A 23,902-nucleotide genomic window follows, 5' to 3' on the forward strand; every position below is an offset into this window, starting at 1 on the left:
GCATCTTGCTCTACAGAGAAAAAACAGGTATAGAAGAAAGTGGCCCCATATGAGGCATAGACTAAGGGTCTGCAGTTTGAAAGGTTGCCTTTCTGGGTTAAAAGATGCAGTGGAGATAGACACAGACACAGACACAGACACAGACACAGGCACAGGCACAGGCACAGACACAGGCACAGACACAGGTACAGGCACAGGCACAGAGTCAGGCACAGACACAGATACAGGCACAGGCACAGACATAGACACAGGCACAGGTACAGGCACAGGCACAGGCACAGGCACAGGCACAGGCACAGACACAGGCACAGACACAGACACAGACACAGACACAGGCACAGGCACAGGCACAGACTCAGGCACAGACACAGATACAGGCACAGGCACAGGCACAGACATAGACACAGGCACAGGTACAGGCACAGGCACAGACACAGGCACAGGCACAGGCACAGGCACAGGCACAGGCACAGGCACAGATACAGGCACAGGCACAGGCACAGGCACAGACTCAGGCACAGACACAGGTACAGGCACAGGCACAGACTCAGGCACAGACACAGATACAGGCACAGGCACAGACACAGACATAGACACAGGCACAGGTACAGGCACAGGCACAGGCACAGACACAGGCACAGGCACAGACACAGACACAGGCACAGTCACAGACACAGGCACAGGCACAGGCACAGGCACAGGCACAGACACAGGCACAGGCACAGACACAGACACAGGCACAGACACAGGCACAGGCACAGGCACAGACTCAGGCACAGGCACAGGCACAGACACAGGCACAGGCACAGACTCAGGCACAGGCACAGGCACAGGCACAGACAGAGGCACAGGCACAGACACAGAGACATGCACAGGCACAGGCACAGACACAGGCACAGGCACAGACACAGGCATAGGCACAGACACAGGCACAGCCTCAGACACACAGACACACAGACACAGACAGGCATAGGCACAGGCACAGGCACTTACACATACACTTACACTTACACATACACACAGACACACACACACACACACACACACACACACGACTGCAGATGCCCCACTACACAGCATCTCTTATAGATTCAGGAAGTTATGGCTATGCCACTGACCACTGAAGGGGACACAACTGTTTAGCCATTCTTCGTTCTGCACAGCAGCAGTTCCTTAAACATCCCCTGTGCATACATATGTCTTGCATTCTGTTGCTGTATCCATCGAGAAAGGGTGAAACTTACTCCTATAGCTTTAGGATGTGTGCTAATATTTCCCAAATGTCTCAGGGCAGGACGAGAAAGAGGAGAGTACACACGTAGCTGGAGGTAACGGATGGTGATTGTGAAGGCAAGCAGAGCTGAGCTAGTCTAGTGAAGGGATGATTCTCAAGAATGAGTTCTCTAGGCGGATTTCGGGAAGGTGAAAAGGCCATTGGCTTCCTCTGCAACTAGATGGTCAGGCACTCGCCAGGTTGATTATTGCCAACTGCTGGTTAAGTCGGCAGCTACTGTGATGCAACTGTGTCTACACCCTGTGGCGTGGGGCTGCACTTACTGTCCCTTACTCAGAAGATCTGAAGATTATCCCCGTGGGGGCAGGACAGAATGTGAACGGAATTCAGTAGCTGCATTCTGAGTGAAATCATGGCAAAAGCTTGAAAACACAAGCTGGACAGAGAGTGATTTTTCACGACCACATCTCTTCTCTCCGGCGTGCTGGTCTTCCCAGTAATGACAGGAAGAGGAAGAAAGCACTTGAAGAAAAATGGACTTTAAAATTGTATCAGAATCACAGCGCTTTGGGGTAGCACCAGCTCACAGAATGTTTTCGTGGTGTTTGTGATTGTTTACTTACCTTTAGAAATGTGGGAGTGTGAGGGCTCTGACCAGGTGACTGGACGTCCGCGTGGCTCACACTTTGGGGGTTCAGTGCTGACGGTAACCATAGATGAAGGGAAAGAGGCAAAGCTCATTGGTGTTTACTTTGGATCCTGATTCTCCTTCTGCTGTCTGATCTTAGCCATTTGACTTTGCTGTGCATCACTATGATCTTCTGAAAAATGCAGAGAATGTAGGTGCCTCAGCTTTTTGTAGGCGCACCATGCTGGCAGGATGTAATCTAATGCGTCCCCAAGGAGACCTGTGCACTTGCTCTCTCTTTCCCCCTTCCTCTCTCTCTCCCTCTCTCCCTTTCCCTCTCTCTCTACTTATGTCTGGCACTAACTATCTTGCCCCTTTCTAAGTGATGAACCAGCACTTGCTGTACAAGTGTGAGGGTGTGAGCTTGAACCCAGAACCTATATAGAAAATTAAAAATGTATGCTAAAGCATGGAGGCTTGTGGTGCAATCCCAGTGCTGACGAGGTAGTGACTCGTGTCTCCCTGGGGCTTGCTAACCAGTGAGCCTGGCCTTGCAGAGCCCCAGGACTGTCTTCAAAACCTAGGCTTTTATACACACATGTTCTAGTGTGTGGTCATATACACACTCACAGCTACACACAGTCATACACGCACACACTCACACACACACACACAAGCAAACACACTCACAGCCACACATGGACACACACACACACAAGCAAACACACTCACATATACACACATACACACACACAAGCAAACACACAGCCACACATGACCACACACACACACACACACACACACACACACAAGCATGTACCACCCCTGCCCAGACAGAGGAAACCACTAATCCATTCTCTCTGCACAGCTGCATGTCCTGGGTATTCCATGTCCTAGCAGTCCTTTGTGTTTAGCTCCGTTCACTTAGCAGGATGTTTTCAAAGTCCAGTATTTATCAGCAATCATTTCTTTCTTTTTTTTTCTGTTGACTTTTTTGACCAGTTTGAAATTCCTGACACAATTGAAGTGACATGAAAATTTGTATATGTCCTTCTTTATTGCCAAGTGATATTTAGCGTGTGACAAAACCGGCACTCGGTGATACAATGTGATCAGCTCGCTCAGAATTGTGTGGCCATGTGGATTCTGAATCTGTGCCTTCCCAGAATGCAACAGATTTCCCATCACAGAGAACCTGTATATCCCACTTTTGAATGACTTGCTTCATTTAAAGAGTGTAGAGAGATAAATCTCGCTAGGTCACCTTTTTCCATAGTAGACATGTGAAGATGGATAGGTGGGAAATACTTCATTAATTATGATGGACATGATTTATACAACACATGGACCAAATCAGTAAAAAACACTGGGATGACAAGTTGAGCAGGTAGGGGGGGGAGAGTTTAAGCACTTTGGTTTTGTCTAAGGAAATTTAATGTTGAGTGGGTTTGGTGCAGAGAGAGATGGAAAGACAGCATGTTCCTGGTTGTCAGGTAGGAAGATGCCTTCCATGTTACAATGTGGTAACTAAGCAGTACTATATTTTTACTTAAGGCAAGAAATTGTGGTCTAATGGTGGCTCACAACCATCTGTAATGGAATCTGATGCCCCCTTCTGGTGTGTCTGAAGACAGCAACAGTGTTCTCACATAAAATGAAAAATAAATCTAAAACAGAATTGTGGTCTAATTCCAGCAAGATTTCCTTATGAAGCAGAAGTGCAGTTTCCTTTAGAAGACAGAGGGGTCTGAAAGTATCCATTCCCTAAGAATGCCTGCCTTTGTCTTACACTGATTGTGAGTGTTGCTTTATGAACCAGCTCAAGCCACAGCAGATGAGAATGTCTTCAAGTCCCACAGCAGGCTCAGATCAGGGAGGCTGAGGGACTTGCAGACTTCCTCACAGGCCGAATATGATAGAGTTAGAGTTGAACACAATGACCAGAGTATGTTCCTATTCCAAACTTATATGTTCTGTATGGTTTAGGGCTGTAGAACAAGAGAGTAAGGTGCATACTTTACATATCGAAGCAGACCTGGCCTCCAGGTTCTCCCAGCATCCCTCAGTCCCCATTCAGTATTCAGTTGGAATACTTTACTTCCAACTTTAAACCTTCCAGCCTAGGGGGCTGTGCAGTTGCTTATATCACAAATGTTAATCACACTCCCCTACAACTCTTTGTACTAGAGCACCTGCATGTAGATTCTGGGACCCTGCCTCTAGTTGGTTCTTTTGGGTAAATATAGATGAGTGCAGCCAATGGATGGACAGGGCAGACAGAGGCGGGGCTTGAGAATTTCTTAACTTGGGTATGAGTGAGAGAAGGAGATCTGCCATCATGGGAGAGTGTGGAGGAGACAGAAACGACAGAGGGAAGTGGATTAACCACAGTGAGGTAAGGCAGTGGTCCAGCTATTGCACTGTTTAAAGCATATTAAATTATAAAGTCTGTGTGTGTTTCCTTCAGGAACCCAGAATACTGGGGTGGGTAGAGTGGAACCAGCTGCAGGGATTTATCATTTAAAAGGTATTACTGCAGGTCTGGGCTGTCCTTTCCCCAGAGGCTCTTCCCTATATAATCCAGACATTTTAGTCTCTCTCTTCTCCTTCTCTTCTCTCCTGTGTACACCTCTTTTCTCTTCCTTCCCTACCCCCTCCATGGTGACTTCCCTGGCCTCTGGGACCAGAGCAGCCCTCCCCCCAATAAACCTGCCTTTAATATAATCTAACCTGACTTGAATTGGCTCATTTCACCAGCAGGAAAAAATTATCTATCAAGTTCTACTTGATAAGCACAGGCATTGGTTCTGTTACGTGATCAATGAATGTGTCATTAAACGTCTATGACATGAGTTAGTAACCTGTGTGACTCAGGAATTAATCTGAGTCAAAATTATTTTCTATATGGTAAGCCAACTAAATGCTTAGAAAATGAAGTAAAATACCAAACATATAATTTTGGCTGCATATGTTATGACTTAAAAAGAAATCCCCACATAGCGTATCCATGATAACATTTTGGTACACATGTGCTGATGCTTTTGTTGAGAGCACATGACCTCTATAGGCATCTCAGTGTACCCTGCCCAACACATTGTAGATGACATCATTTCCCAGTATCAAAGGGTTGATCTAAGTGAAACCAGATTAGATAAAAGAAGATTAAAACCATAAGGAAAGAATGGGAATCAGAACTTTTCAACTTTCAAACTGCCCGGGTAGGTTCTGATATCACACCCTGTGTCACAGTGCAGGCTGAGGTTTCCCTCTTCTCAGTGGTACCTAGGAACAGCCAGGGGAACAATCTTCTTCACTATATTGCTCCCCCACCATGTCTGAGGAGAAAGGAGAGAGATCCATTTATATCCACATGGCGTTGAACCTGTCGTGGGGATGCAGATCCTATCAGCCAGGACTAGCTACACGACCCACCATAACTACAGGATTCTGCAAGGCTTGGAACATCCAGTTCTACTGCTGCATGGTTAATCCCTCCAGAAACCACACAAACAATTTTTGTTTGGTTATTGACTTTTGAGACAGGATTTCTCTGTATAGCCCTGGCTGTCCCAGAACTTACTCTGTAGATCAAGCTGGCTTTGAACTCTCAAAAATCCAACTGCTTTTGTCTCTAAATGGGGGGTGAAAAGCATGTGCCACAGCTGGGCAGTGACCACATAGATAATCATAAAGCCAAACAGGAAGTCTGTACTGCTACTATATAAGGAATTTATCCAAATCTAGAAGCCTCAAGCTTTATTGGGTTTTGTTGTTGGTTGGTCTGCTTTATTTTATGCACAAAAACCACATCCTGGTTGACACACCCTGGTTAGCAAAAACAATTGCCAAGAAGCAAAATTACAGAAGCCAAAAAGCAAGGTAAGTAAGTACTGCAGGGACTTTCCTGGATCCTGGATATGGACAGGTCTTCCATGGCTCAGGTCTTCATATCTGTTTTGGCAGATGTTGATGCCTATGTGCTGAGTTCTGAAGTCAGAAGGGAGCCTCAAATATGGTGTCACTTGTGCTAAGTTCAGGGGCCTGTTACAGCACCACAGACATTTCCATTTTTATTATAGTGACCCAGCAGTTCACATCTATCCCATTTAAATATGGTATGACTAATGGTTGGCATCTCAAGGTTTCTTGAAGCTCATTTCCTCCTGAGAAGAGTAGGTTCCAGATACACTGCAAGTTAGCTTGCAGCTCACCATTAAGTTCAACTTAAAATGTGTACAGAGGCAGCTTCAGGCCAACGCATAACTACTTCTTTTGGTCATCCGCTAAAATCTAAAAGATGAAAGCAGACGTTGAATACCATGTCACCCATTGTAAACAGCAAATAGCAGAGACGGAGATGGGGGAGGTTGTAACGTGGGAAGAAGGCAAAAGAAAAGATAGGCAAAACCATCACAAACAGATAAAGTTAGAGAACTCCCCTTGCTTGGAGTGGTATAATTAATATCAATTGAGCCAGGGATCTGAGATGGTAATCATATGGGCTAAAGAGCCAATAATACCATTTGCTTTGGGGTCCAAACATGTCTTGTGAAAAATTCACTGGGCTTGGTCTTTGTATCCCAGTGACTGAGTTAATATGAAAGCCTGGAGGTCTGTAAATTGTACCACAGAAAGTGGACAAGACTACATAGCCTCCAAGCTCACCTTCAGTCATGCACTTCCTCCAGGAAGGCTACGGCTCCTTAGGTTCCATAGTTGCCATGGACAGTGCCACCTGCCAGAGAATCAGGGACTCAAATGCACGAGTCTATGAGAGCATCCCTGCCTCGAGCTACCACAACCTCTTCACATGGAAAATCCTATAGATTTAGAAACCCCTTAGTGAAAATAGTAATTTTATAGAGTGCTTTTATGAAAGCCCATATCGCCCATCAGGTCTATTGAACAATACACATACTTTGACTCAGAATAATCTTATGGACTTTTCTTATATTTGCCCCATTAAAAGTACCTTAGCCTTCTCTTTTTTAAAAAGATTTTATTTATTTTATGCATATGAGTATACCATAATTACTCTTTTCAGACACACCTGAAGAGGGCAATAGACCCCATTAGAGATGGTTGCGAGCCACCATGTAGTTGCTGGAAATTGAACTCAGGACCTCTGGAAGAGCAGTCGGTGCTCTTAACCGCTGAGCCATCTCTCCAGCCCCCTACCTTAGCCTTCTCATTTCCATTATTATGTCCAGGTTCACTTATCACACGCTAAGTAGAATTTTCATCCTTAGCAACTTTAATTTCTTGTGGATTAAAAAAAAAAAAGCTAAATAGTAAGCACTGGGAACCGCTCTCTATTAGCAATTCTGAGGTGATTTTTAGGAGTATGTTTTCACATAAAACCACAGTTGTTTATATTATTATTCTTACTTGGGTGTTTCATACATAAATGCAATACATTTTGATAGGATCTGTCTCTTACTTCCCTTATCTCCAACTCTTTTCAGGGCTCCTTAGTATCTCCCCCTCTCAAATTTACATTTTCTCCCATTGCTTTTTAACACATAAACTACTGAGTCAAACTAGCATTTCTTCCAAGTACGTGGGTATAGGGTTGACCACTGTAGCATGAGCCATCCAACAATGGCCACGCCCTGAAGAACACTGATCCTCCTCATTGCAGCTACCAACTGCCTGTGACTCCTCAACAAGGTTTAGGGCCTTGTGAACCCTCCCCCCACCCTGCTGGAATGCTGACTGGGTTTATCTTGTGTAAGTCTTGTACAGGCAACCACAGTTTTCAAGAGTGTTGGGCACAGCATCCTGGTCAGATCCAGAAGACACTGTTTGCCGCAGTGTTCCTGGTCCTAAGACAGTCTTTCAAGCCCTCCTTCCACAGTGTCTCCTGAACCTTGAAGGGAAGAGGTATGTTATAGATACCTCATTGAAGACAGGTAGTCCTTCACAATCATTATCCTATGCACTTTGGCCTATTTTAATTAACAAACCTAAATATATCTAGCTAATTTCAACCTCAACCATATAAGAGTGAGATGCCAAAATACATAAACTTTAAAGTTCTATTTAACAATTAACATCTTAATAGTTCAACTTAGTGAGCATTAACCAAATGGACATCTATTAGTTGGCTTTGTGTCAAGGCCTCAAGTTACCACAAAGATTTCTGGAATATGAAATATCCATTTATGAATGTTTATGTCATTTATATTTACCCAATTGGATTGTTTAATTTGAATCACTGGTGGTAAACAATGCTCATCTTAGCTATTAAATTCCACCTTACTTTATTTTTTTTTTAAATAGCAAAGTCAAGCTAAAACTTCATCACTCAGCTTTGTTCTATGCTTCTGAGCAGATGCAGATACCTAGTGGGTACTCCACATTGTCCAGTTGCTCTGGGTCACAGACACTCATATGGTATCTAGGATAGATAAAAATGAAAGGGTTTTTCCTTCTTCTCCCCTTCTCTCTCCATATACAGGCCCCCTCTTCTCTTTCTCTCTCCCTCCTCTACCCCCTTCCCTCTTTCCCCCATGGTGAATTCCTTGGCCTTGGTCGTTGGGCCCAGTGAACTCATCCACCAGAAAGCAGCTTCCCAATAAACCTGTCTTTAATATAATCTTAAAAAGAAAGGAAGGAAAAGAAGGAAGGAAGGAAGGAAGGAAGGAAGGAAGAAAGGAAAGAAAGAAAGAAAGAAAGAAAGAAAGAAAGAAAGAAAGAAAGAAAGAAAGAAAGAAAGAAAGAAAAGAGGAGAGAGAGGGAGAGGGAGGGAGAGAAGGAGGGGGATGGAGGGAGGAGAGAAAGGGAGGGGGAGGGAAGGAGGAAGGAAGGAAGGAAGGAAGGAAGAAAGGAAGAAAAGAAGAAAGGAAGGAAGGAAAAAAGGAAGGATTTTGGGAGGACTTTGACTTATACACAAGGTGATGGACCCATAACTAGGGACTAGAAGCTGTGGTGATGGTGTCTAAAGGATCTAGCCTAACAGTTTCCAGCAAGGGCAGCAAGAGGAATTTCAGGGCAGAAAATATAGAAGCAGTCACACCTGGCCTGGTTCACTTGGTAGCTGGCAGGCCAGATACGACAGAAACATCTGTATCTAAACACTTCACATTGACCACCAGCCCAGATCCCAGAGCCTCCCAACCAAATATACGAACTTGTATAAGATTCATCCAAGGACCGAGGAAGTCCTGTGGCAGGTCCTACTTTTGTAGATCTCAGCTCATTAACAAATCAAGGAAGTATCAAAGCACCATAAGTGAACCAGCCATGTGTGCGCATGCCTGCAATGTATGGATCTGGGATGTGGGCACAGGAGGATCGGTAGTTCAGAGCTAGCATTATCAGATAGTAAGTTCCATGTCAGACAGGAGACACTATCTAACAATGATCAAATACAAACATCACGGAGGTAGAGACTCAACGCCAACAGTCAGACACAAATCCCGTTCTTCTCTTTTCACTCTCATAAACTTTATGCATGAAAGAATTCATTCTTGCACTTTTCTCTGCATGGCTAAACTTTGTCCTTGTGGCCTAATATATAAAGGGTACACTACAGTTTGTGTAACTAGTAAATATAATTTAATTAAATATAATTACAGAATTAGGGACTAGAGAGATGGCTCAGTGTTTAAGGTCCTCTTCCAAAGGACCAGAGTTCGATTCCCAGCACCCGTGTGGCAGCTCAAAACTATAACTTGAGTTTCAGGGAATCTGACACCCTCACATACACATATACAAGCAAGAAGTATGACAATGTGCACAAAAGAAAAATAAGTTATTAAAGATTATTTTGAAAAAAAATCTGTAATTAATAACTAGATTTGAACACTTTTTTTTTTCCCTTTCAGTCAGTTAAACAGAGCTCTAGGGTGGTTTGAATGAAAATGTGTTCCATGGGCTCAGGTATTTGAATATGGCCACCAGTTGGTGCCAGTGTTTGGGAAGTGGTGCAGCATTTGCCAGAGGAAATATGTTACTTAGGGTGGGTGCACTCTGTTTTCTGTCTGTGGTTTAAGATACAAGCTCTCGGCTTCCTGCTCCTACAGCCATGGTTCCCTGCTACAATGGAGTCTTATCCCTCTGGAGCCATATATGGAGCAGAAATAAACTCTTCCATATATTTAAGTTGCTTTGATCATGGTGTTTTATCGCAGCATGAGAAAAGGAAGCAACATAATAAGCTCTTCAAATATTTTAGTAGATTCACACATATACATTCACATGTTAACGTACATAACCCAGAATGCAGACAGATGCAGACCTGATTGCTCCCATTACCATCTTCAGTTTGCCAAGGTTTATGAAGCTTGTCATATTCCTCCAAGGGCAAGAAAAACAGAGGCTAGAACATGAAATCCCTGCAAATTTGGAAAGCCAAGATTCACATTTCCTTCACTAAGTGCACTTATTGCCAGTGTCTCTTTCAACCAGTCAGACAGCCAAGGCTTCCAATTGGATCCAATTCACTCACTTATAGGACTCAGTGCAGTCTTAGAGCTACTCCAGTCCTCACAGGGGCTTCAAATGCTCACCAGTCTCTTCCCAGTGTGAATGAGCACTGGACTTAAAAGCCAAAAGACAGAAGCAGAAAAGATTTGATGCTTAATGTAGAGCACCAATGCTAAGAGGAAACCAACTCCTTAAGACAGAGGGACCCCAAGGGGGCCAGAGGAGCCTTTCCTGCATCCCTCAAAGACTCTTGGGAGTTTTTGGCTCTTCCTTTCTGGCTCCTCATCTGCTCTAATATCTCTGAAACTGTTAGGAGATTACAACAAATTTTGTAGCTCTTGGTTTGACTGGCAATACTACAAGCAGATAGAAGTCAGGATTGAAAACTGTACAGGATGCTGTACTCCACCACCTCACAGCTCAAACCTGCCTTATGTGGCCACTTAAAGTTTGGCTTAGACTCAGCAAAGCATTTTCTGGTTCATCGTGAGTGGAGAAACCCTTAAGCCCATCTTAAAACATTGTGAAGGCAGCTGTAGCCAAACCTAGCAAGTCTCCATTTGGTGGCCACCATGTTGACAATGGTGTAGTAGATCTGAGAAAGGCAAGGATCAGAGCACATCCGATGTCTCTGTGCCCTCCAGGTCTCCTCAGCCCAAGCCCAGTACACAAATTTCAGCAAATCCAGACAAGCTCAGGCCCATCTGCTCACTATGCTGTAGCATATCCAACCATGCAAAGCTGTAGAGCCCACAGGCTCCTGCCCTCAGAGGAGCTTAGCGTCTCCAGTGCTCAGTCACAGTGCCCCATACCCTTCAGCTGAACAATGGCTGGAGGTTTCTCAGCTTGTCCCAAACCAAGTCCTTGATGCTACAACACAGAGCCTGCCAATACAGGCTTATTAGCTCCCTGCTCCTTGTCTCCTGCCTCCCAAGTAAACCATCTGCATACAAGTCTGTCTCAGGCTCTGACTCCAGGAAACTGCAGTTAATACAAGAATATTAGATTATAATATAAATACCCAGTGAAATATATATATATTAAAAAGCATGGGATCCCTAAATATTAACTTAATTATTCCAAACACCAACAGATTTCCTTTTCTACAATGGTTCTTGCAGCACATAGACATATTAGCAAACAATGACCCTTATGAAGGAAGAATAAGCAGACATCAGCCTGTGAAATTTAGTAAAACTATATGCAAATATATGCACATACAGCATTTCATGGCGGGCCTTGGCGGTTGAGTAGTGAATATGCCTTCCCAGCTGTAACTGCCGTAGAAACTGCCAGGGCTGCAACACTGAGCTGCCATGAACTTTGGAGCTGCCTTCGCCAGAGCACTGGGCCTGCTGAGGGAAGCTTCGAGCAGCTAGGAGAGTTTCACATTCAATTTACTCAGACTGCAAAGAGTGAGCACTCCTGAAATCACTCACCAGTTTTCTGGAGACCTGGGTCCTTGTTGATGAGAAAAAGAAGAGTCAACAATTTCTAACCTCCGGAGCTGGGGCCAGGACAGGTAAGGGAAGAAGAACAGAGAAGCGTGATACAGCCACCATGAAACACCTGAGATGAACTCTTATTGGACTCTCGCAGTTAATAATGATGCCATTGTTAGGGAAACCGTATGTTCCCAAGGACCTGTTGGGTTTTTTTCTCCAGAACTTATTGACAAAAATTCCACTGTCCTAAGACTCAAAAAACAGACTCATGTGCAATTATCTATCTGGCACAAAACCGATGTGCCTTTATTTTATTAATTAGTTAAATTATCAATCTCTCATACAATACATTCCCACCCCAATTTCCCCTCCCTTCACTCCCCTCCCCACCTTCCGTCTCTCCCAGATCCACCACTCCTGTTTCATTTCTGGAAAGAGCAGGTCTCCCTGCTTCAGGACTCCCAGGGACTAAACCATCAATCAAGGGGTACACATGGATCCAGCCCAAAATGTAGCAAAGGAATGCCTTGTCAGGCATCAGTGGGAGGAGTGGTCCCTGGTCAGGTGAAGGCACAATAGAGGCCCCAACAAAGGGAAATTGGTGGGAGGGGAGGGGAGTGAGGTGGGAGTGGGTCTGCTGGAGGGGCACATACTTGGCCGCAGGAGGGGAGGAGGGGTTGGGGGTTTTTGGGGACGGGGAAACAGGGAAAAGTTTTACCATTTGAAATGTAATGAAGATTATATTCAATAAAAAAATAAAAAAAAAATAAAGGAGCAGGTCTGCCAGGGATATCACAAAGACATGATATAACAAGATATAAGACTGTGCATTTTTACACAGAAAAATATTGTCTCTGGCAAACTAAAAGTAAAGATACTTTGATTCAAAAAAGTGCTTCCCTCTTAATTAAACTACAAATCAATACCTTGATCAATGTGCAGTGATTAGCTATCCCCAACTGGAAGATGCTACCCTGGGCATAACAGAGTACAGGAATGAATGCAGTATGGGAATCTGTCCCCACCAGTGTCATAAAACATTGTTTATTCACATTTCTGAGCACGAGCCATGTCTGCAGTGATTGGCATCAATAGCCTAAGATTTCCAAGGTCTAGTTAAGTATCATAACTTAAAAATACAATAACTAGAAATGATTCAATTTGTCAGTGTCCCACACTGTAGTTCTTTTGCAAAAGAGAATTTTTAAGTATGTTGCCTTCACAGTGAATTTAACATACCAATAGTCCTATTAAAGTGACATTTCTACTTGAAGTTTTGATATGGCTATATATGAAGCCAAATTCCAATGTTTTATCAAATTTTTAAAAATCCCCTGAACCCTTTCTATAAACCTTGAATTATTTCTATGATCCTGACAGTGAAATTTGGTGCATGGTCCTCCGATTTGAAATGCATGAGCCATTAGGATGTCTTCAGGTTGAGGTGCAGGGAGGACAGTAGGTGGGTGGGCAACTTCACTCCTCCAGAAGGTTCTGAATCTCTTGAGTTCCAAAGAAGGTCAAGCTCGTTTCTTATATTCAATTCGGCATTTCCCTGCTGGCTGGGGCACACCCACCAAATGAAGAGAACTCTAAAGGCAGAGATGCAGAAGAGAGACAGAAACTAAGAGATGGAAGCCAACAGTTTTAGACCTACGTCTTCCTGACTGTGATTTCTTCTAAAAGGTACAGAGGGGAGGCCGGAAGGTTGAAAAATGTTCACATGGCTGAGTTTCAAAACATCAAGCATCCACTTTACCATTTAAGGAGCAGAAAGGAATTGAAAGATACCTTAGTCTAATAATCTCTCGGCTCCACATACACTCTCCATGACTTACAGGTTTGCCTGCTCCCTACCCTTCACTTTATCAGACTGAAGAGGATGCCATAAATTGACAAGGCTTCTATTACATAATTCCCATTGGTTTTTGATTCCTAGAGTAAGGATGGTGTAAGGAGATGTTCTCTCTGCGAGACCATGCTTTTACAAACGAGATAACATTTCCTTAAATAGCATTCTTGCTAGTTACACATGGATAACATAAATACATCAGAACATTCTCGAAGTAGCATTAAGAAATTAAATGCAGGTACAAGAGTTCTTAGCTAGGTAGAACTCTCAAGGAACTGGTGAGGACTCGTGCAGGCAGCTTTCACAAATGTCTCCTTGCTGGTGTAGTAGGCAAGCTGTTGGGGAAATGGTGACTGTTGAATCAATTCTGGGGAAATGCATGTTATCTGCCTTGAAGGACTAGGATCTAGCTTTTTGATTTGGATTGGTTTAGATTCGTTTTAACTTTTATTTATGTGTATGTGTGGGGTTCTGCATAAATGTGCACAGGTGCCCACAGAGGCCAGTGCAGAGAGAAGATCTTATGTCTGTATGGATGTGGCACCTGTCAATAGTAAATCTGATGGCCTATAGCATAGGCAGGAAATAGGGAGATAGAACATCCAGGAGGCAGAAAGGATTATGGGATAATGCCAGGCACAGGAGATTTGCCTGGGGGGAAAATGTGACTAAACAGAAGCTCAATACCTAAGCACAGGTCACCAGCCAGGTGGCAGAATGTAGATTAGAATAAATGGGTTAGTCTATGTTATGAGCTAGTCAGAGAAAAGCTTAGCAATATGGTCAATGTATTTATAAATATCCTCTGAGTCTTTTTCTGATAGCATGGGTCTGAGAGGAAGAACCAGGCCTAATTTCTACAGATTGGAAGAGGGTAAGATACCCTAAACTGGAATTATGATTATGCACCATCTGATGTAGGTGCTTGGAACCAATTCCAGTCATCTACTAGCACATGATCTTGACCATAGAGCCTTTCTCCAGCACTAGCACCCAGTTTTCAGAAAGCCTGGCTCTGACCTTTGTTCTGACAAATGCACAGCAGGCTGCTAAGGGCTTTCCTGAAGGATATTTTGCACTCCCTCTCACAGTGAGCTTCTGAGAGCTCTTCATCATTAATGCTTGTTCTTAAGGCAGAAGTGCAATGAAGCAGCTATATCACATCCCTTGCAGGCTTCATGGATCACTGAAGAAAAGAGTGTAAGATCCAGAAGGTAGTAGGTGACCAGGAAACTCTGCTTCCTAGACATAACAGGAATATATGATCTGGCAGTGGTTAAACCCTAGCATCAAGATATGGTGGGAGTGGGGGATTTGGAGTGCAAAATCCCACCTCTAGTTGAGGAGCTATTGGTGATTGATAGTTGCTACCAGAGAACAGCTCTCTCTCTCTCTCTCTCTCTCTCTCTCTCTCTCTCTCTCTCTCTCTCTCTCTCTCTCAGGTTTATTTATTTCTTTGTTTGTTTGTTTGTTTGTTATGTATACAATGTTCTGCATGCATGTATGTATGCCTGCAAGCCAGGAGAGGGCACCAGATCTCTCATTGAAGATGGTTGTGAGCCACCATGTGGGTGCTGGGAATTGAGCATAGGACCTCTGGAAGAACAGAGAGTGCTCTTAACCTCTGAGCCATCTCTCCAGTCCAAGACAGTTCTCTTTAAGGGTATGACCACTGGATAGGTCTAACACGCTCCAGTGAATGGTCCCATACCCAAAAACATATAGGCAATGCTAATTAGACTCTATATATTTAAAAAAAGAAATAAAGACAGAAAGTCTGGTCAATAAACAATGGAGGGTTGTGGATCTGGGAGGTAAGAGAGAAGAATGAATATGATCAAAATACAATGTAGAATATCCTCAAACAATTGATAAAATTAAAAAAAAACCACAAGAGAAACAGAAACAAATGTAATTAATGTAAAAGTGCTGAAGTATGCATATCTGTAAACATATTTTCAGAGCCACTTACACACTTATATAATTCCAACTGAGCTATCACAAGGAGCTTCATTTACTCCTTCATACACTGAACACAAATGGCCTTTATAAATAGTCTGGTGAGTTCAGAACCTCAGCCTGTTTAAATAGCACTGTTCAGAGTGTCTCCAAACAGGTCTCCACACATGTGGGATTCCACTGGACTCTTCCTCACTCTGTGGCAGCCATCTCTACAGTGTGCTGCCCAGGCTCCCAAAGTAAGAGGTGCCCCTGTGGCTTGTTAGAGATGCAAACATGGGTTCTTTCCCAGCGCTATTGGATAAGGAGCCCTAGGGAGGAGACTGAACAATCAATCCATGTTCTGCAAACCCTCCATGATCCAGGGTTCTGAAACTCATGTCCTTTCAGGAACCACTGCATCTACATGGAGTTAAGCATGAATGGTATCCTTTTCTTTTCTGTTTACTGCCTTTACTAGGGTTTCCTGGGTTTCCCTACATCATTGCAAATGAATGAATGACAATATCCAAACAAAGAGTTCATTTCCAGACCTACAAAAGACCTCTCTGCGTAAAGTTGAGGTCAAATTTAAGGTAATCACTCAACACATGGATAGTGTTGAAAGCCAGATATTTAGATGTTTTATATCATATCTGACATCATGATGATGTTTAAAATTCTAAAAGTACTTACCTGCTTTGGTAATGGGTCCAGAAGACTGCACTCATACTTATAAAGCACTAAGATAATACATAGCTGAATCTCTAAGAGAGCAAACCACCTGAAAGAAAAACATAAGATGATTACTTGTCTATAAAACCTGCATGAATACATAACTCTATTTCCTAACACCACATATTCCATTGAGTGGTTGGCTTAGTGGAGTACCTTTGCTTTTGGTGTATAAAATGCTTTGTCAGGAGACCAACATAAGAAATGAGAATCTACATTTCCAAAGATTTTTTTCTTTATTTGTATATATAGGTATATCTCTTTCTGTGTCTGTGTATGTCTGCATGTGCATGCACATGTGCTTAAGAGGGTGTATGTGCCCTGAGAGGCTAGAAGATAAGCAGACACAGAGACACATGCACATATGTATAAATAGAAACAGATCGAAATTTTTACATTGTTATCTTAGCTAAAGGAAAAGATATGAAAATATATTACTCAAATTTAACCCAAATTTAAATAAGTGAAATTTCTAGTAGAATTTTTCTCAAGTACCCACTGAAGGCAAATTTTTGGCAATGGCTAAATAAAAGTTTTAGGCATTTACTAAAATGTCGAGTTTTCTTCCATGGCTAAGTCTAGAATCCGACCATCTGTGGTACTTCAGGAAAGAAACTTCACAAATCTGGTTTGTTTGGTTTTTTTTTTCCAGAGTTCTTCAGAAGCCAGAAGAGCCATAGTCATGCTAAGGATATTTGCCCAACACTTCCAGTGTCAAAACAGTGAAAATAATGAGGTGTATTATTTATAACAGATTCAGTTCTTATACTTACAGGAACAAGAGTGCACATCTAGAAAGGAAATTCATTAAAATACAAACATGTTGAAAATTCCTGAAATACTTGGCATTTGTAGATTTTTCCCAATTGTAAATACTTGTCTGGACATAGCTGCAGGGGCCTTGAGAAAGATGATGTCCCAGCAAACACACTGCCAGGACTGAATGAAGTGAAACAGAAACGGAAATGACAAGGGTGAGGGGATAAGGAAAGGCAGGCCCAAAGATGCTGCAGAGGCCTAGGGTCTGGAGAGCACACTGACCTGGATATTCCTGAAGGCGAAACTTGAGACAGACCTTGAAGAAGGACAAGCTTTAAATAAGCAGTCTTGGCATCTGAGGGCATTTCAGAGCCAATGAACCAGGAGCAGGGAGCACAGGGGTCTGGGGACAGCAGGATAACCCTTTGGGGTGGGGGATCTTACAGAGGTGCAGCTGGGGTCAGATTATGGAGAACTAGGGGTCCTGACATGATAAGGGATCTGACTGGCATCTATGGTGTCAGGCTCCTAATGAGAGAGTGGCATTCACAGGCTTGTTCCAGGAAAACCTACTACTACTACTACTACTACTACTACTACTACTAGTAGTAGTAGTAGTAGTTTACTAGTATCAGTGCATAGTAGTAAACATGGGGGAAAGAAGAGAATGAGAGGGCTGGGTGTAATGGCAGTAAACCATCACCTGCAGGAGAAAATGCAGCCTGCAGCTAGAGTGGGGGTGGGGTGTGCAAAAGACAACCCTGACCACTAGGTGTCTTGGACCCTAGTGATTATATCAAAGAAACAGAATGCCTAGGGAGTGCTAGGTACTGACTTCCATTTCGGGCTCTTTGATTTTGAGTGAACATTTATTGTTGCTGTTGGTTTAATTTGTTGTTGCTGTTGTTGCTGTTCCTGTTGGTCTGAAGCCCCAGGGGTCCTAGAACTCCATATGTAATCCCAGGATACAATCCTCAAACCTCCTCAGTCTCTTGAACACTTAGGTTACAAATGTGAACCACCACATCTGGCTTCCCTCTGAGTTGTGAAGAGGAAAACAACAACAACAACAACAACAACAACAACAAAAACCCTCTCTTTTTCCCTCCTAGAAGTCATTACAGGCCATGCCAGCTCAGGCTGGAAAACTGTCTCCGTTGCCAGGAGCAGGAGCTCTGCCGTGTATTCCTGGTTGCTATCAGCTGCAGCTCATGAAAATAGAATGCTCTGGCCCTGGAATTTGTAGAACGCAGCAGGCAGGCATAGCTTCAGAGATATCATGCATGAAAGCATAGTTATTCAAGGTCAAAGGTGAGGTGGTTTCCCCATAATCTCACTCTCCTTAGAAATCATTGAGAAAGATAAAAAAACTTAACTATGTGGCAGGAATATGGATCCAATGGTTCTGAAACTATCAGGATACTCTGGGAGGATTGAGAAGGCACAGCTCACTGTACTTTATCTTCTGGGTTGCTGACTCCAGAGGTTTGGGGCAAGACACAAGAATCTGGGTTTTGTGCAGGTTTCTGGGTAGTATTTCTATTGGTGGTGTGAACCCCACAATTTAGAACTTGAAAGCCTAGACTTTCAATTTAGTGAAGAGAAGAAAGAGATGCATGCTGGGAGGTATAAATGTATTATTCCTCTTAATCTTATTGCACAAAAATAATTCAGTGGCCACATGGAACAGTAATGGGCGTGGCACCAAGCTTTTGATTGCAGATGACAGTAAGCACACACAGGAAGGATGAAGGGTAGATGCTTTGTGCTAAGTAAGGAAAATCAAATGGAAGACAGGAAGACAAGAATGGTATAGGAGTAAGGTTGGAGACTGTAAGGCATGGTGCAGAGGCTAAGAATCCTTGCTACTCTGGCAGAGGACTGGAATCTGGTCCCTGCTGACGATGTCTTTATTCACTGAGCCATCTTGCTGACTCTATTTTGTTTTCTTTGAGACAAATTCTTAGTATATGGAGCAGGGTTGCCTGGAACTCTCAGAGGTCTATCTGTCTCTGCCTCCTTCCTGACTGCTGCGGTGAAAGCCATGTGTTACCATGTCCAACCAACCCCAAGGGATGCTGTTGAAGCAGTTCTGAGCAGCTGGTTGAGATTTATTTTTAAGAATATGATTTTTTTTTTAAAAATTTCATTATTTTTATTTTTGTGTATGGATGTTTTGCCTGCATATATGTCTGCATCACTTGTGTGCAGTGCCAGCTGAGGCCAGAAGGCATAGATAGGAGTTATTAGTATCCATGTGGGTGCTGGGCACTGAACGTGAGTCCTCTTATCAGGAATAATAAGGGTCCTTAACCTCTGAGTCGTCACTCCAGATTTTTCGCACCAATTATTCATAAGAAATGTTGATCTGTCTGCTGTTTGCTTTGTTATGTCTTTGTGTGGTGTGGTGGTAGAAGTGCTGACCTGTCAAACAATTCCGAAATTCTCTCCGTGACTTGAAAAAGTTTGAGATGTGCTGATACTACTGAACAATGCACCCGAAGGCTTTGGGTAAAGGAGAATAATCATCACCTGGAAGCAGTAGATGGAAAGAGAGATTCAGAATCAGGGACAAAAATTAAGAAATTAGAAATGAAAAATATGGCCAGGCAATGGTGACACACACCTTTAGTCCCAGCACTTGGGAGGCAGAGGCAGATGGATTTCTAAGTTTGAGGCTAGCCTGGTCTACAGATTGAGTTCCAGGACAGCCAGGGCTACACAGAGAAACCCTGTCTCAAAAAAAAATTGAAAAATACAAATAATCAATTAAACGAAGAGTTGGATCTTTAAAAAGATGGAGAAATCTTTGGCCAGATTAGAGAGAAAAGGCCAAAACTAATAAAATCAGAAATGAATAGTGAGACATTACAACAGACACTGAGAAAATTCAGAGAATCATAAGGTCAAACTTTATATACAAAATAATATCAAAATTTAAAACATGAAGGGAATACACCAAAGCGTTGATTGGTATTGTGAGAGGGCATCACCATGAAGATATATTTTTCTTTCTACTTATTTGTAACAATGATCATTCTAATGTCTGCCAAAATTCATTTTAAAATGCAAAAATGAGTTCATGACATTTGGTAAAAGGGGAAAGGATATTTATAACACTGTCCTCCAATTTTAAAAGACAAAAAATATATATTACTAAACTGTGCAGTTTATACATGCATTCACAGTGGCTGGGACTTAATACCAAGATTTGCACAAGATCAAGCCAATCAAAATCGCAGCAAGGATACTACTACAAGGGCCCATGAAGTCCCGCCCTTATGTAAGGAGCTTTTGGGTAATTGATGGCAGCTGGAAAAGGGAGAGTCTGTTTTCTTCAGGGATTCAGGGGTTCAATCCATGGTCCATTCAATGGCTGATACCATGCATATATATACAACATCGTGTGGAATCAGTGGGTATTTTGTTTTTTAATAAATGATAGAAAGAGTGGAAAGGCGGTGGAAAGAGAGGGAGAGAGGAAGGAAGGGAGGGAGAATATGAATTTGGAAAGGAGAAGTGGTGGTAGGTAGAAGAGAAATGGGAGGGAATGAGGGGTGGATTTGATCCAAATGCATTATATGCAAATAGGGCTATTAAATAAAAATAATTAAAAGCAAACCACAACCAAAACAGAAAATGACAGCTACTGTCATTTTATGGAATTATGTGTCACTTTGTCCACATCTGAGAGGAAATGATTAGTTTTGAAGTTTCATTAGAAACCTTAATAATTAACTTTTTTGCTTCAAAGACCTGCCAACATGTAAACTGACTACTAGCAAGGAAAAGATGGATCTGCATTTGAATGAACTGATTTACTCAGGAAGCAGTGACCCACACCAGGAAACCAGTGGAGTCAGAACCATAGGACACTATGGCTCTCCGTGAAAATCAAGACTACCAGGAATGGAGAAGGCAAAATAATGGCCAATGGCTAGTACTGGGACTTGGGACATGTTCTGAGGAATGACATCCTCTTCTTGGCTTTATTCTGAGACAATCTCCTGTGGCTTAGGCTGGCCTTGAACTCTTGATCTTCCTCCTTCTACTCTAGTGAGAATTCTAGAATTTTGGTTTCTTTTTAAAAATACAGAAAGATATTAAGATTATGTTTTTGTCTTAATCTCAGGTGTGAGACAAAGGGCTGCATCACAGCAGCTGACTGTGATTTGCCTTGTGCTCTAGCAGAGGCATGGTTTTACCAGCTTCAGATAGTTTCTGAAATTTGTGTTTGATGTCTAGAATTCTGAAAATGTTTCAGAGGGTATATTTTGATAGGTGGGGTGGGTGGTCGTTGGTAGTTCAAGGGGGTTTGTTACAGGTTGTTAGTAGTTGGATTGAAAGAAGAAATAAGAAGAAAAAAATTAAATTCAGAGATAGAGAGTGAAACCAAGGGGATAAAGATGGGGGAAAGGGTAACCCACAAAGTAACAAAGAACTGTTACAGTGGGGTCTGTGGGCTTGATAAAAGAAAATATGGGAAATTTGATTTCAAATGCTAGAGAGAAAATGGCAGGGGTCCAAGGAACAGATATTTTTTTTCCAAGACCCCAGCAAAAAATTTATTGTAGCTGCTGCCACTGGGATATCCCTGGCTTTGCTCTCAGAGAGAATTTTTTGTTTTTTTCTTTTCCTTTTTTGTATATTGTTTCAAAAAAGATTGGAAGAATGGCCGAGCAGCTGAAATAATTGTGGGTGGAAATGGAGGGGCCTAAGAAACAAAAGAAATGGCTGACATGAGAAAATAGGGGTTACTCTGCTCCCTCTTTTCTGAAACGGTTGCAACTGGAAAAACTGTGGGTGGAGGTGGAAGCACCTGGGTAGTGAGGAGCACCATAAAAGACAAAACAAAAAGGCTCAATCCCAGTGAGTGACCAAGAGAGCAGGATTTTCCCACAGGAAGAAAGAGGAAAAGAAACTGTGCTGGAGAGCTGTTGGGTCAGAGAAAACCTGAAAAAGCAGGTGAACAATCTGATGAAACAGTCTGTTTCAAAGAAAGGGTTAATCTCAAACCAACAGCATCACCAGAATGCCAGGAGGAGAAGCCCAGAGATCACCATCAGCTTACCCAGTAGTACAGCATGTGCCTGCTAATGGTTTGTAAGAGTTCTGATGAGATACCATGGCATCCTACAGAAATGATGGGTCTAAGTACATATGGAATGCACTCACCTTATGTGAAACGAATTCTAAATAAATTGGCTACTCACAATAGAATTATTACCCAAGACTGAAAGGGACTCGTACCAGCTGTGGTACAGGCTGGACCACAACTGCAATCCTTAACAGGTGAAGGGAAGAAGCCATGAATACTGAGCAATGAAGTAGAGCGAGGGGAAGAAATATAGTAAAAGATCAGTTGCTGAGTGAAGGGAGGTACTCTGATATACAAGAACAGATTCAGTTTGATGATGCTACCATAGAACAATGTCCCTGAATGGCTTTAAGAACTTGGGACAAAATTGAGGAGCCCTAGAGAAAGTCCTCCTCATTTACAAAGATTACACAAAGCTCTGGAGAAGCCTTCACTGATTTTTACGAAGATTAGTCTCAGCTGTGAACAAAGCCTTATCAGAACCTGAAGCAAAACGGGGGTCGATTGAGACCTTGGCATTCGAAAATGCAGATACCGAATGTTTAAAAAAGCTATTAGGCCATTTAAAGTGCAGGCAGTGCCTATGGACAAGTGGATAAGGGATATGATTGATATTGATTCTAATGTACCATACTAATATAATCAGTCAAGCTATAGCTAGAAGTCTCCAATATCAAAATGTCTGGTGCTCCAATTGTGGGAAATATGGTCATTCGCAACAAAACTGTGAAAAAGCCATCTCTAAGGGTAAGACTTTAACTATAAGCAAAAAAGAAAGCCTAGGTTTCTAGGGGTGTGTGGGTATCGTAGCAAGGAATGCCATTGGGCCAATGAGAGTAGGTTCAAAAGAGGCTAAGAAATTTCCTACTGCTGGGAAATGGCCGTGGTGACCCTATCTTGAAGCCCTATAGCAAAAAGAGCTGTTTCAGCCCAAGAGTGACCAGCAGAAACAATGCCCACTTGGTATTGGAGATTTAATGCAGGATATTGCAGACAACGTGGCTCTAGACTTGTCCACAGGTAAGCATCTTACTCTATCCCATAAAATTCAATGTTGTAAAATAACTCTTGGAATTCACAGTCCTTAGCTTTCAGGGACAGTAGGGATGATCTTGGGAAGGATCAGTTTGATTTCTCAAGGATTCGTTGAACATCCAGGGATTACAGATGAAGATTTCAAAAAGAGAAGTTAAAATTATGGGCTATATACAAAGAGAGATGCAATTTAGTGCAGGTGATAGGATTGTTCAGCTGTCACTGTGTCCTACATCAAAGGCATAGCTGCTCTAATAGGAGGAACAGGAGGGTTTGGAAATACTGGAAAATGTGTGTTCTGCCAAACAGTTGTTAGTGAGCAGAGGCCAAAATTAGCATTGCAAGTAAATGGTATTGAAATAGATTTGGTGGATACAAAAGCTGAATGTTAGAATTCAGAATGGCCATGTCAAAAGGTTTATACACACTTTCTAGGAATTGGAAAGTTATCTCAGATAAAACAAAGTATGTGATAAAATAAATGTGTGGGGCCAGAAAATCAAAAAGGAAAGTTAAAGCTTTATGTGGCAGATATACACATATATTTATGGGAAGGGATCTTTTACAACAGTTGGGTACTCAAGTTAACATCCCTGCCATTCTTGAGACAGCCCTTGGTGAAATAAGGGTTGAAATGGACTCCTGGTGAAGGTATTGATACAGGTCACCAAAAATCAACCCCAAGCTGTGCCAATGGTCCAAACACAGAACATAACAACTATTGAATTTCAAAATTTATAAGGGGTGG

General features: G+C 42.6%; 1 protein-coding gene across 2 annotated transcripts in view; it reads right to left on the bottom strand.

The window, feature by feature from the left end:
- Positions 1–12,436: 12,436 nt before the first annotated feature.
- Positions 12,437–23,902, bottom strand: part of LOC127692852 (24-hydroxycholesterol 7-alpha-hydroxylase) — a 92,466-nt gene continuing 81,000 nt past the window's right edge. For both annotated transcript variants that reach the window (XM_052193449.1, XM_052193448.1), the window contains exons 11-12: positions 16,224–16,311; positions 12,437–13,329 (exon numbers count right to left, since the gene is read on the bottom strand). In XM_052193449.1, coding sequence (XP_052049409.1) covers positions 13,258–13,329; positions 16,224–16,311 — 160 coding nt within the window. In that variant the 3' untranslated portion in view covers positions 12,437–13,257. The remainder of the gene's footprint in view (positions 13,330–16,223; positions 16,312–23,902) is intronic.

The sequence above is a fragment of the Apodemus sylvaticus genome, chromosome 9 (assembly GCF_947179515.1).
Source record: "Apodemus sylvaticus chromosome 9, mApoSyl1.1, whole genome shotgun sequence".
NCBI classification, from domain to species: domain Eukaryota; kingdom Metazoa; phylum Chordata; class Mammalia; order Rodentia; family Muridae; genus Apodemus; species Apodemus sylvaticus.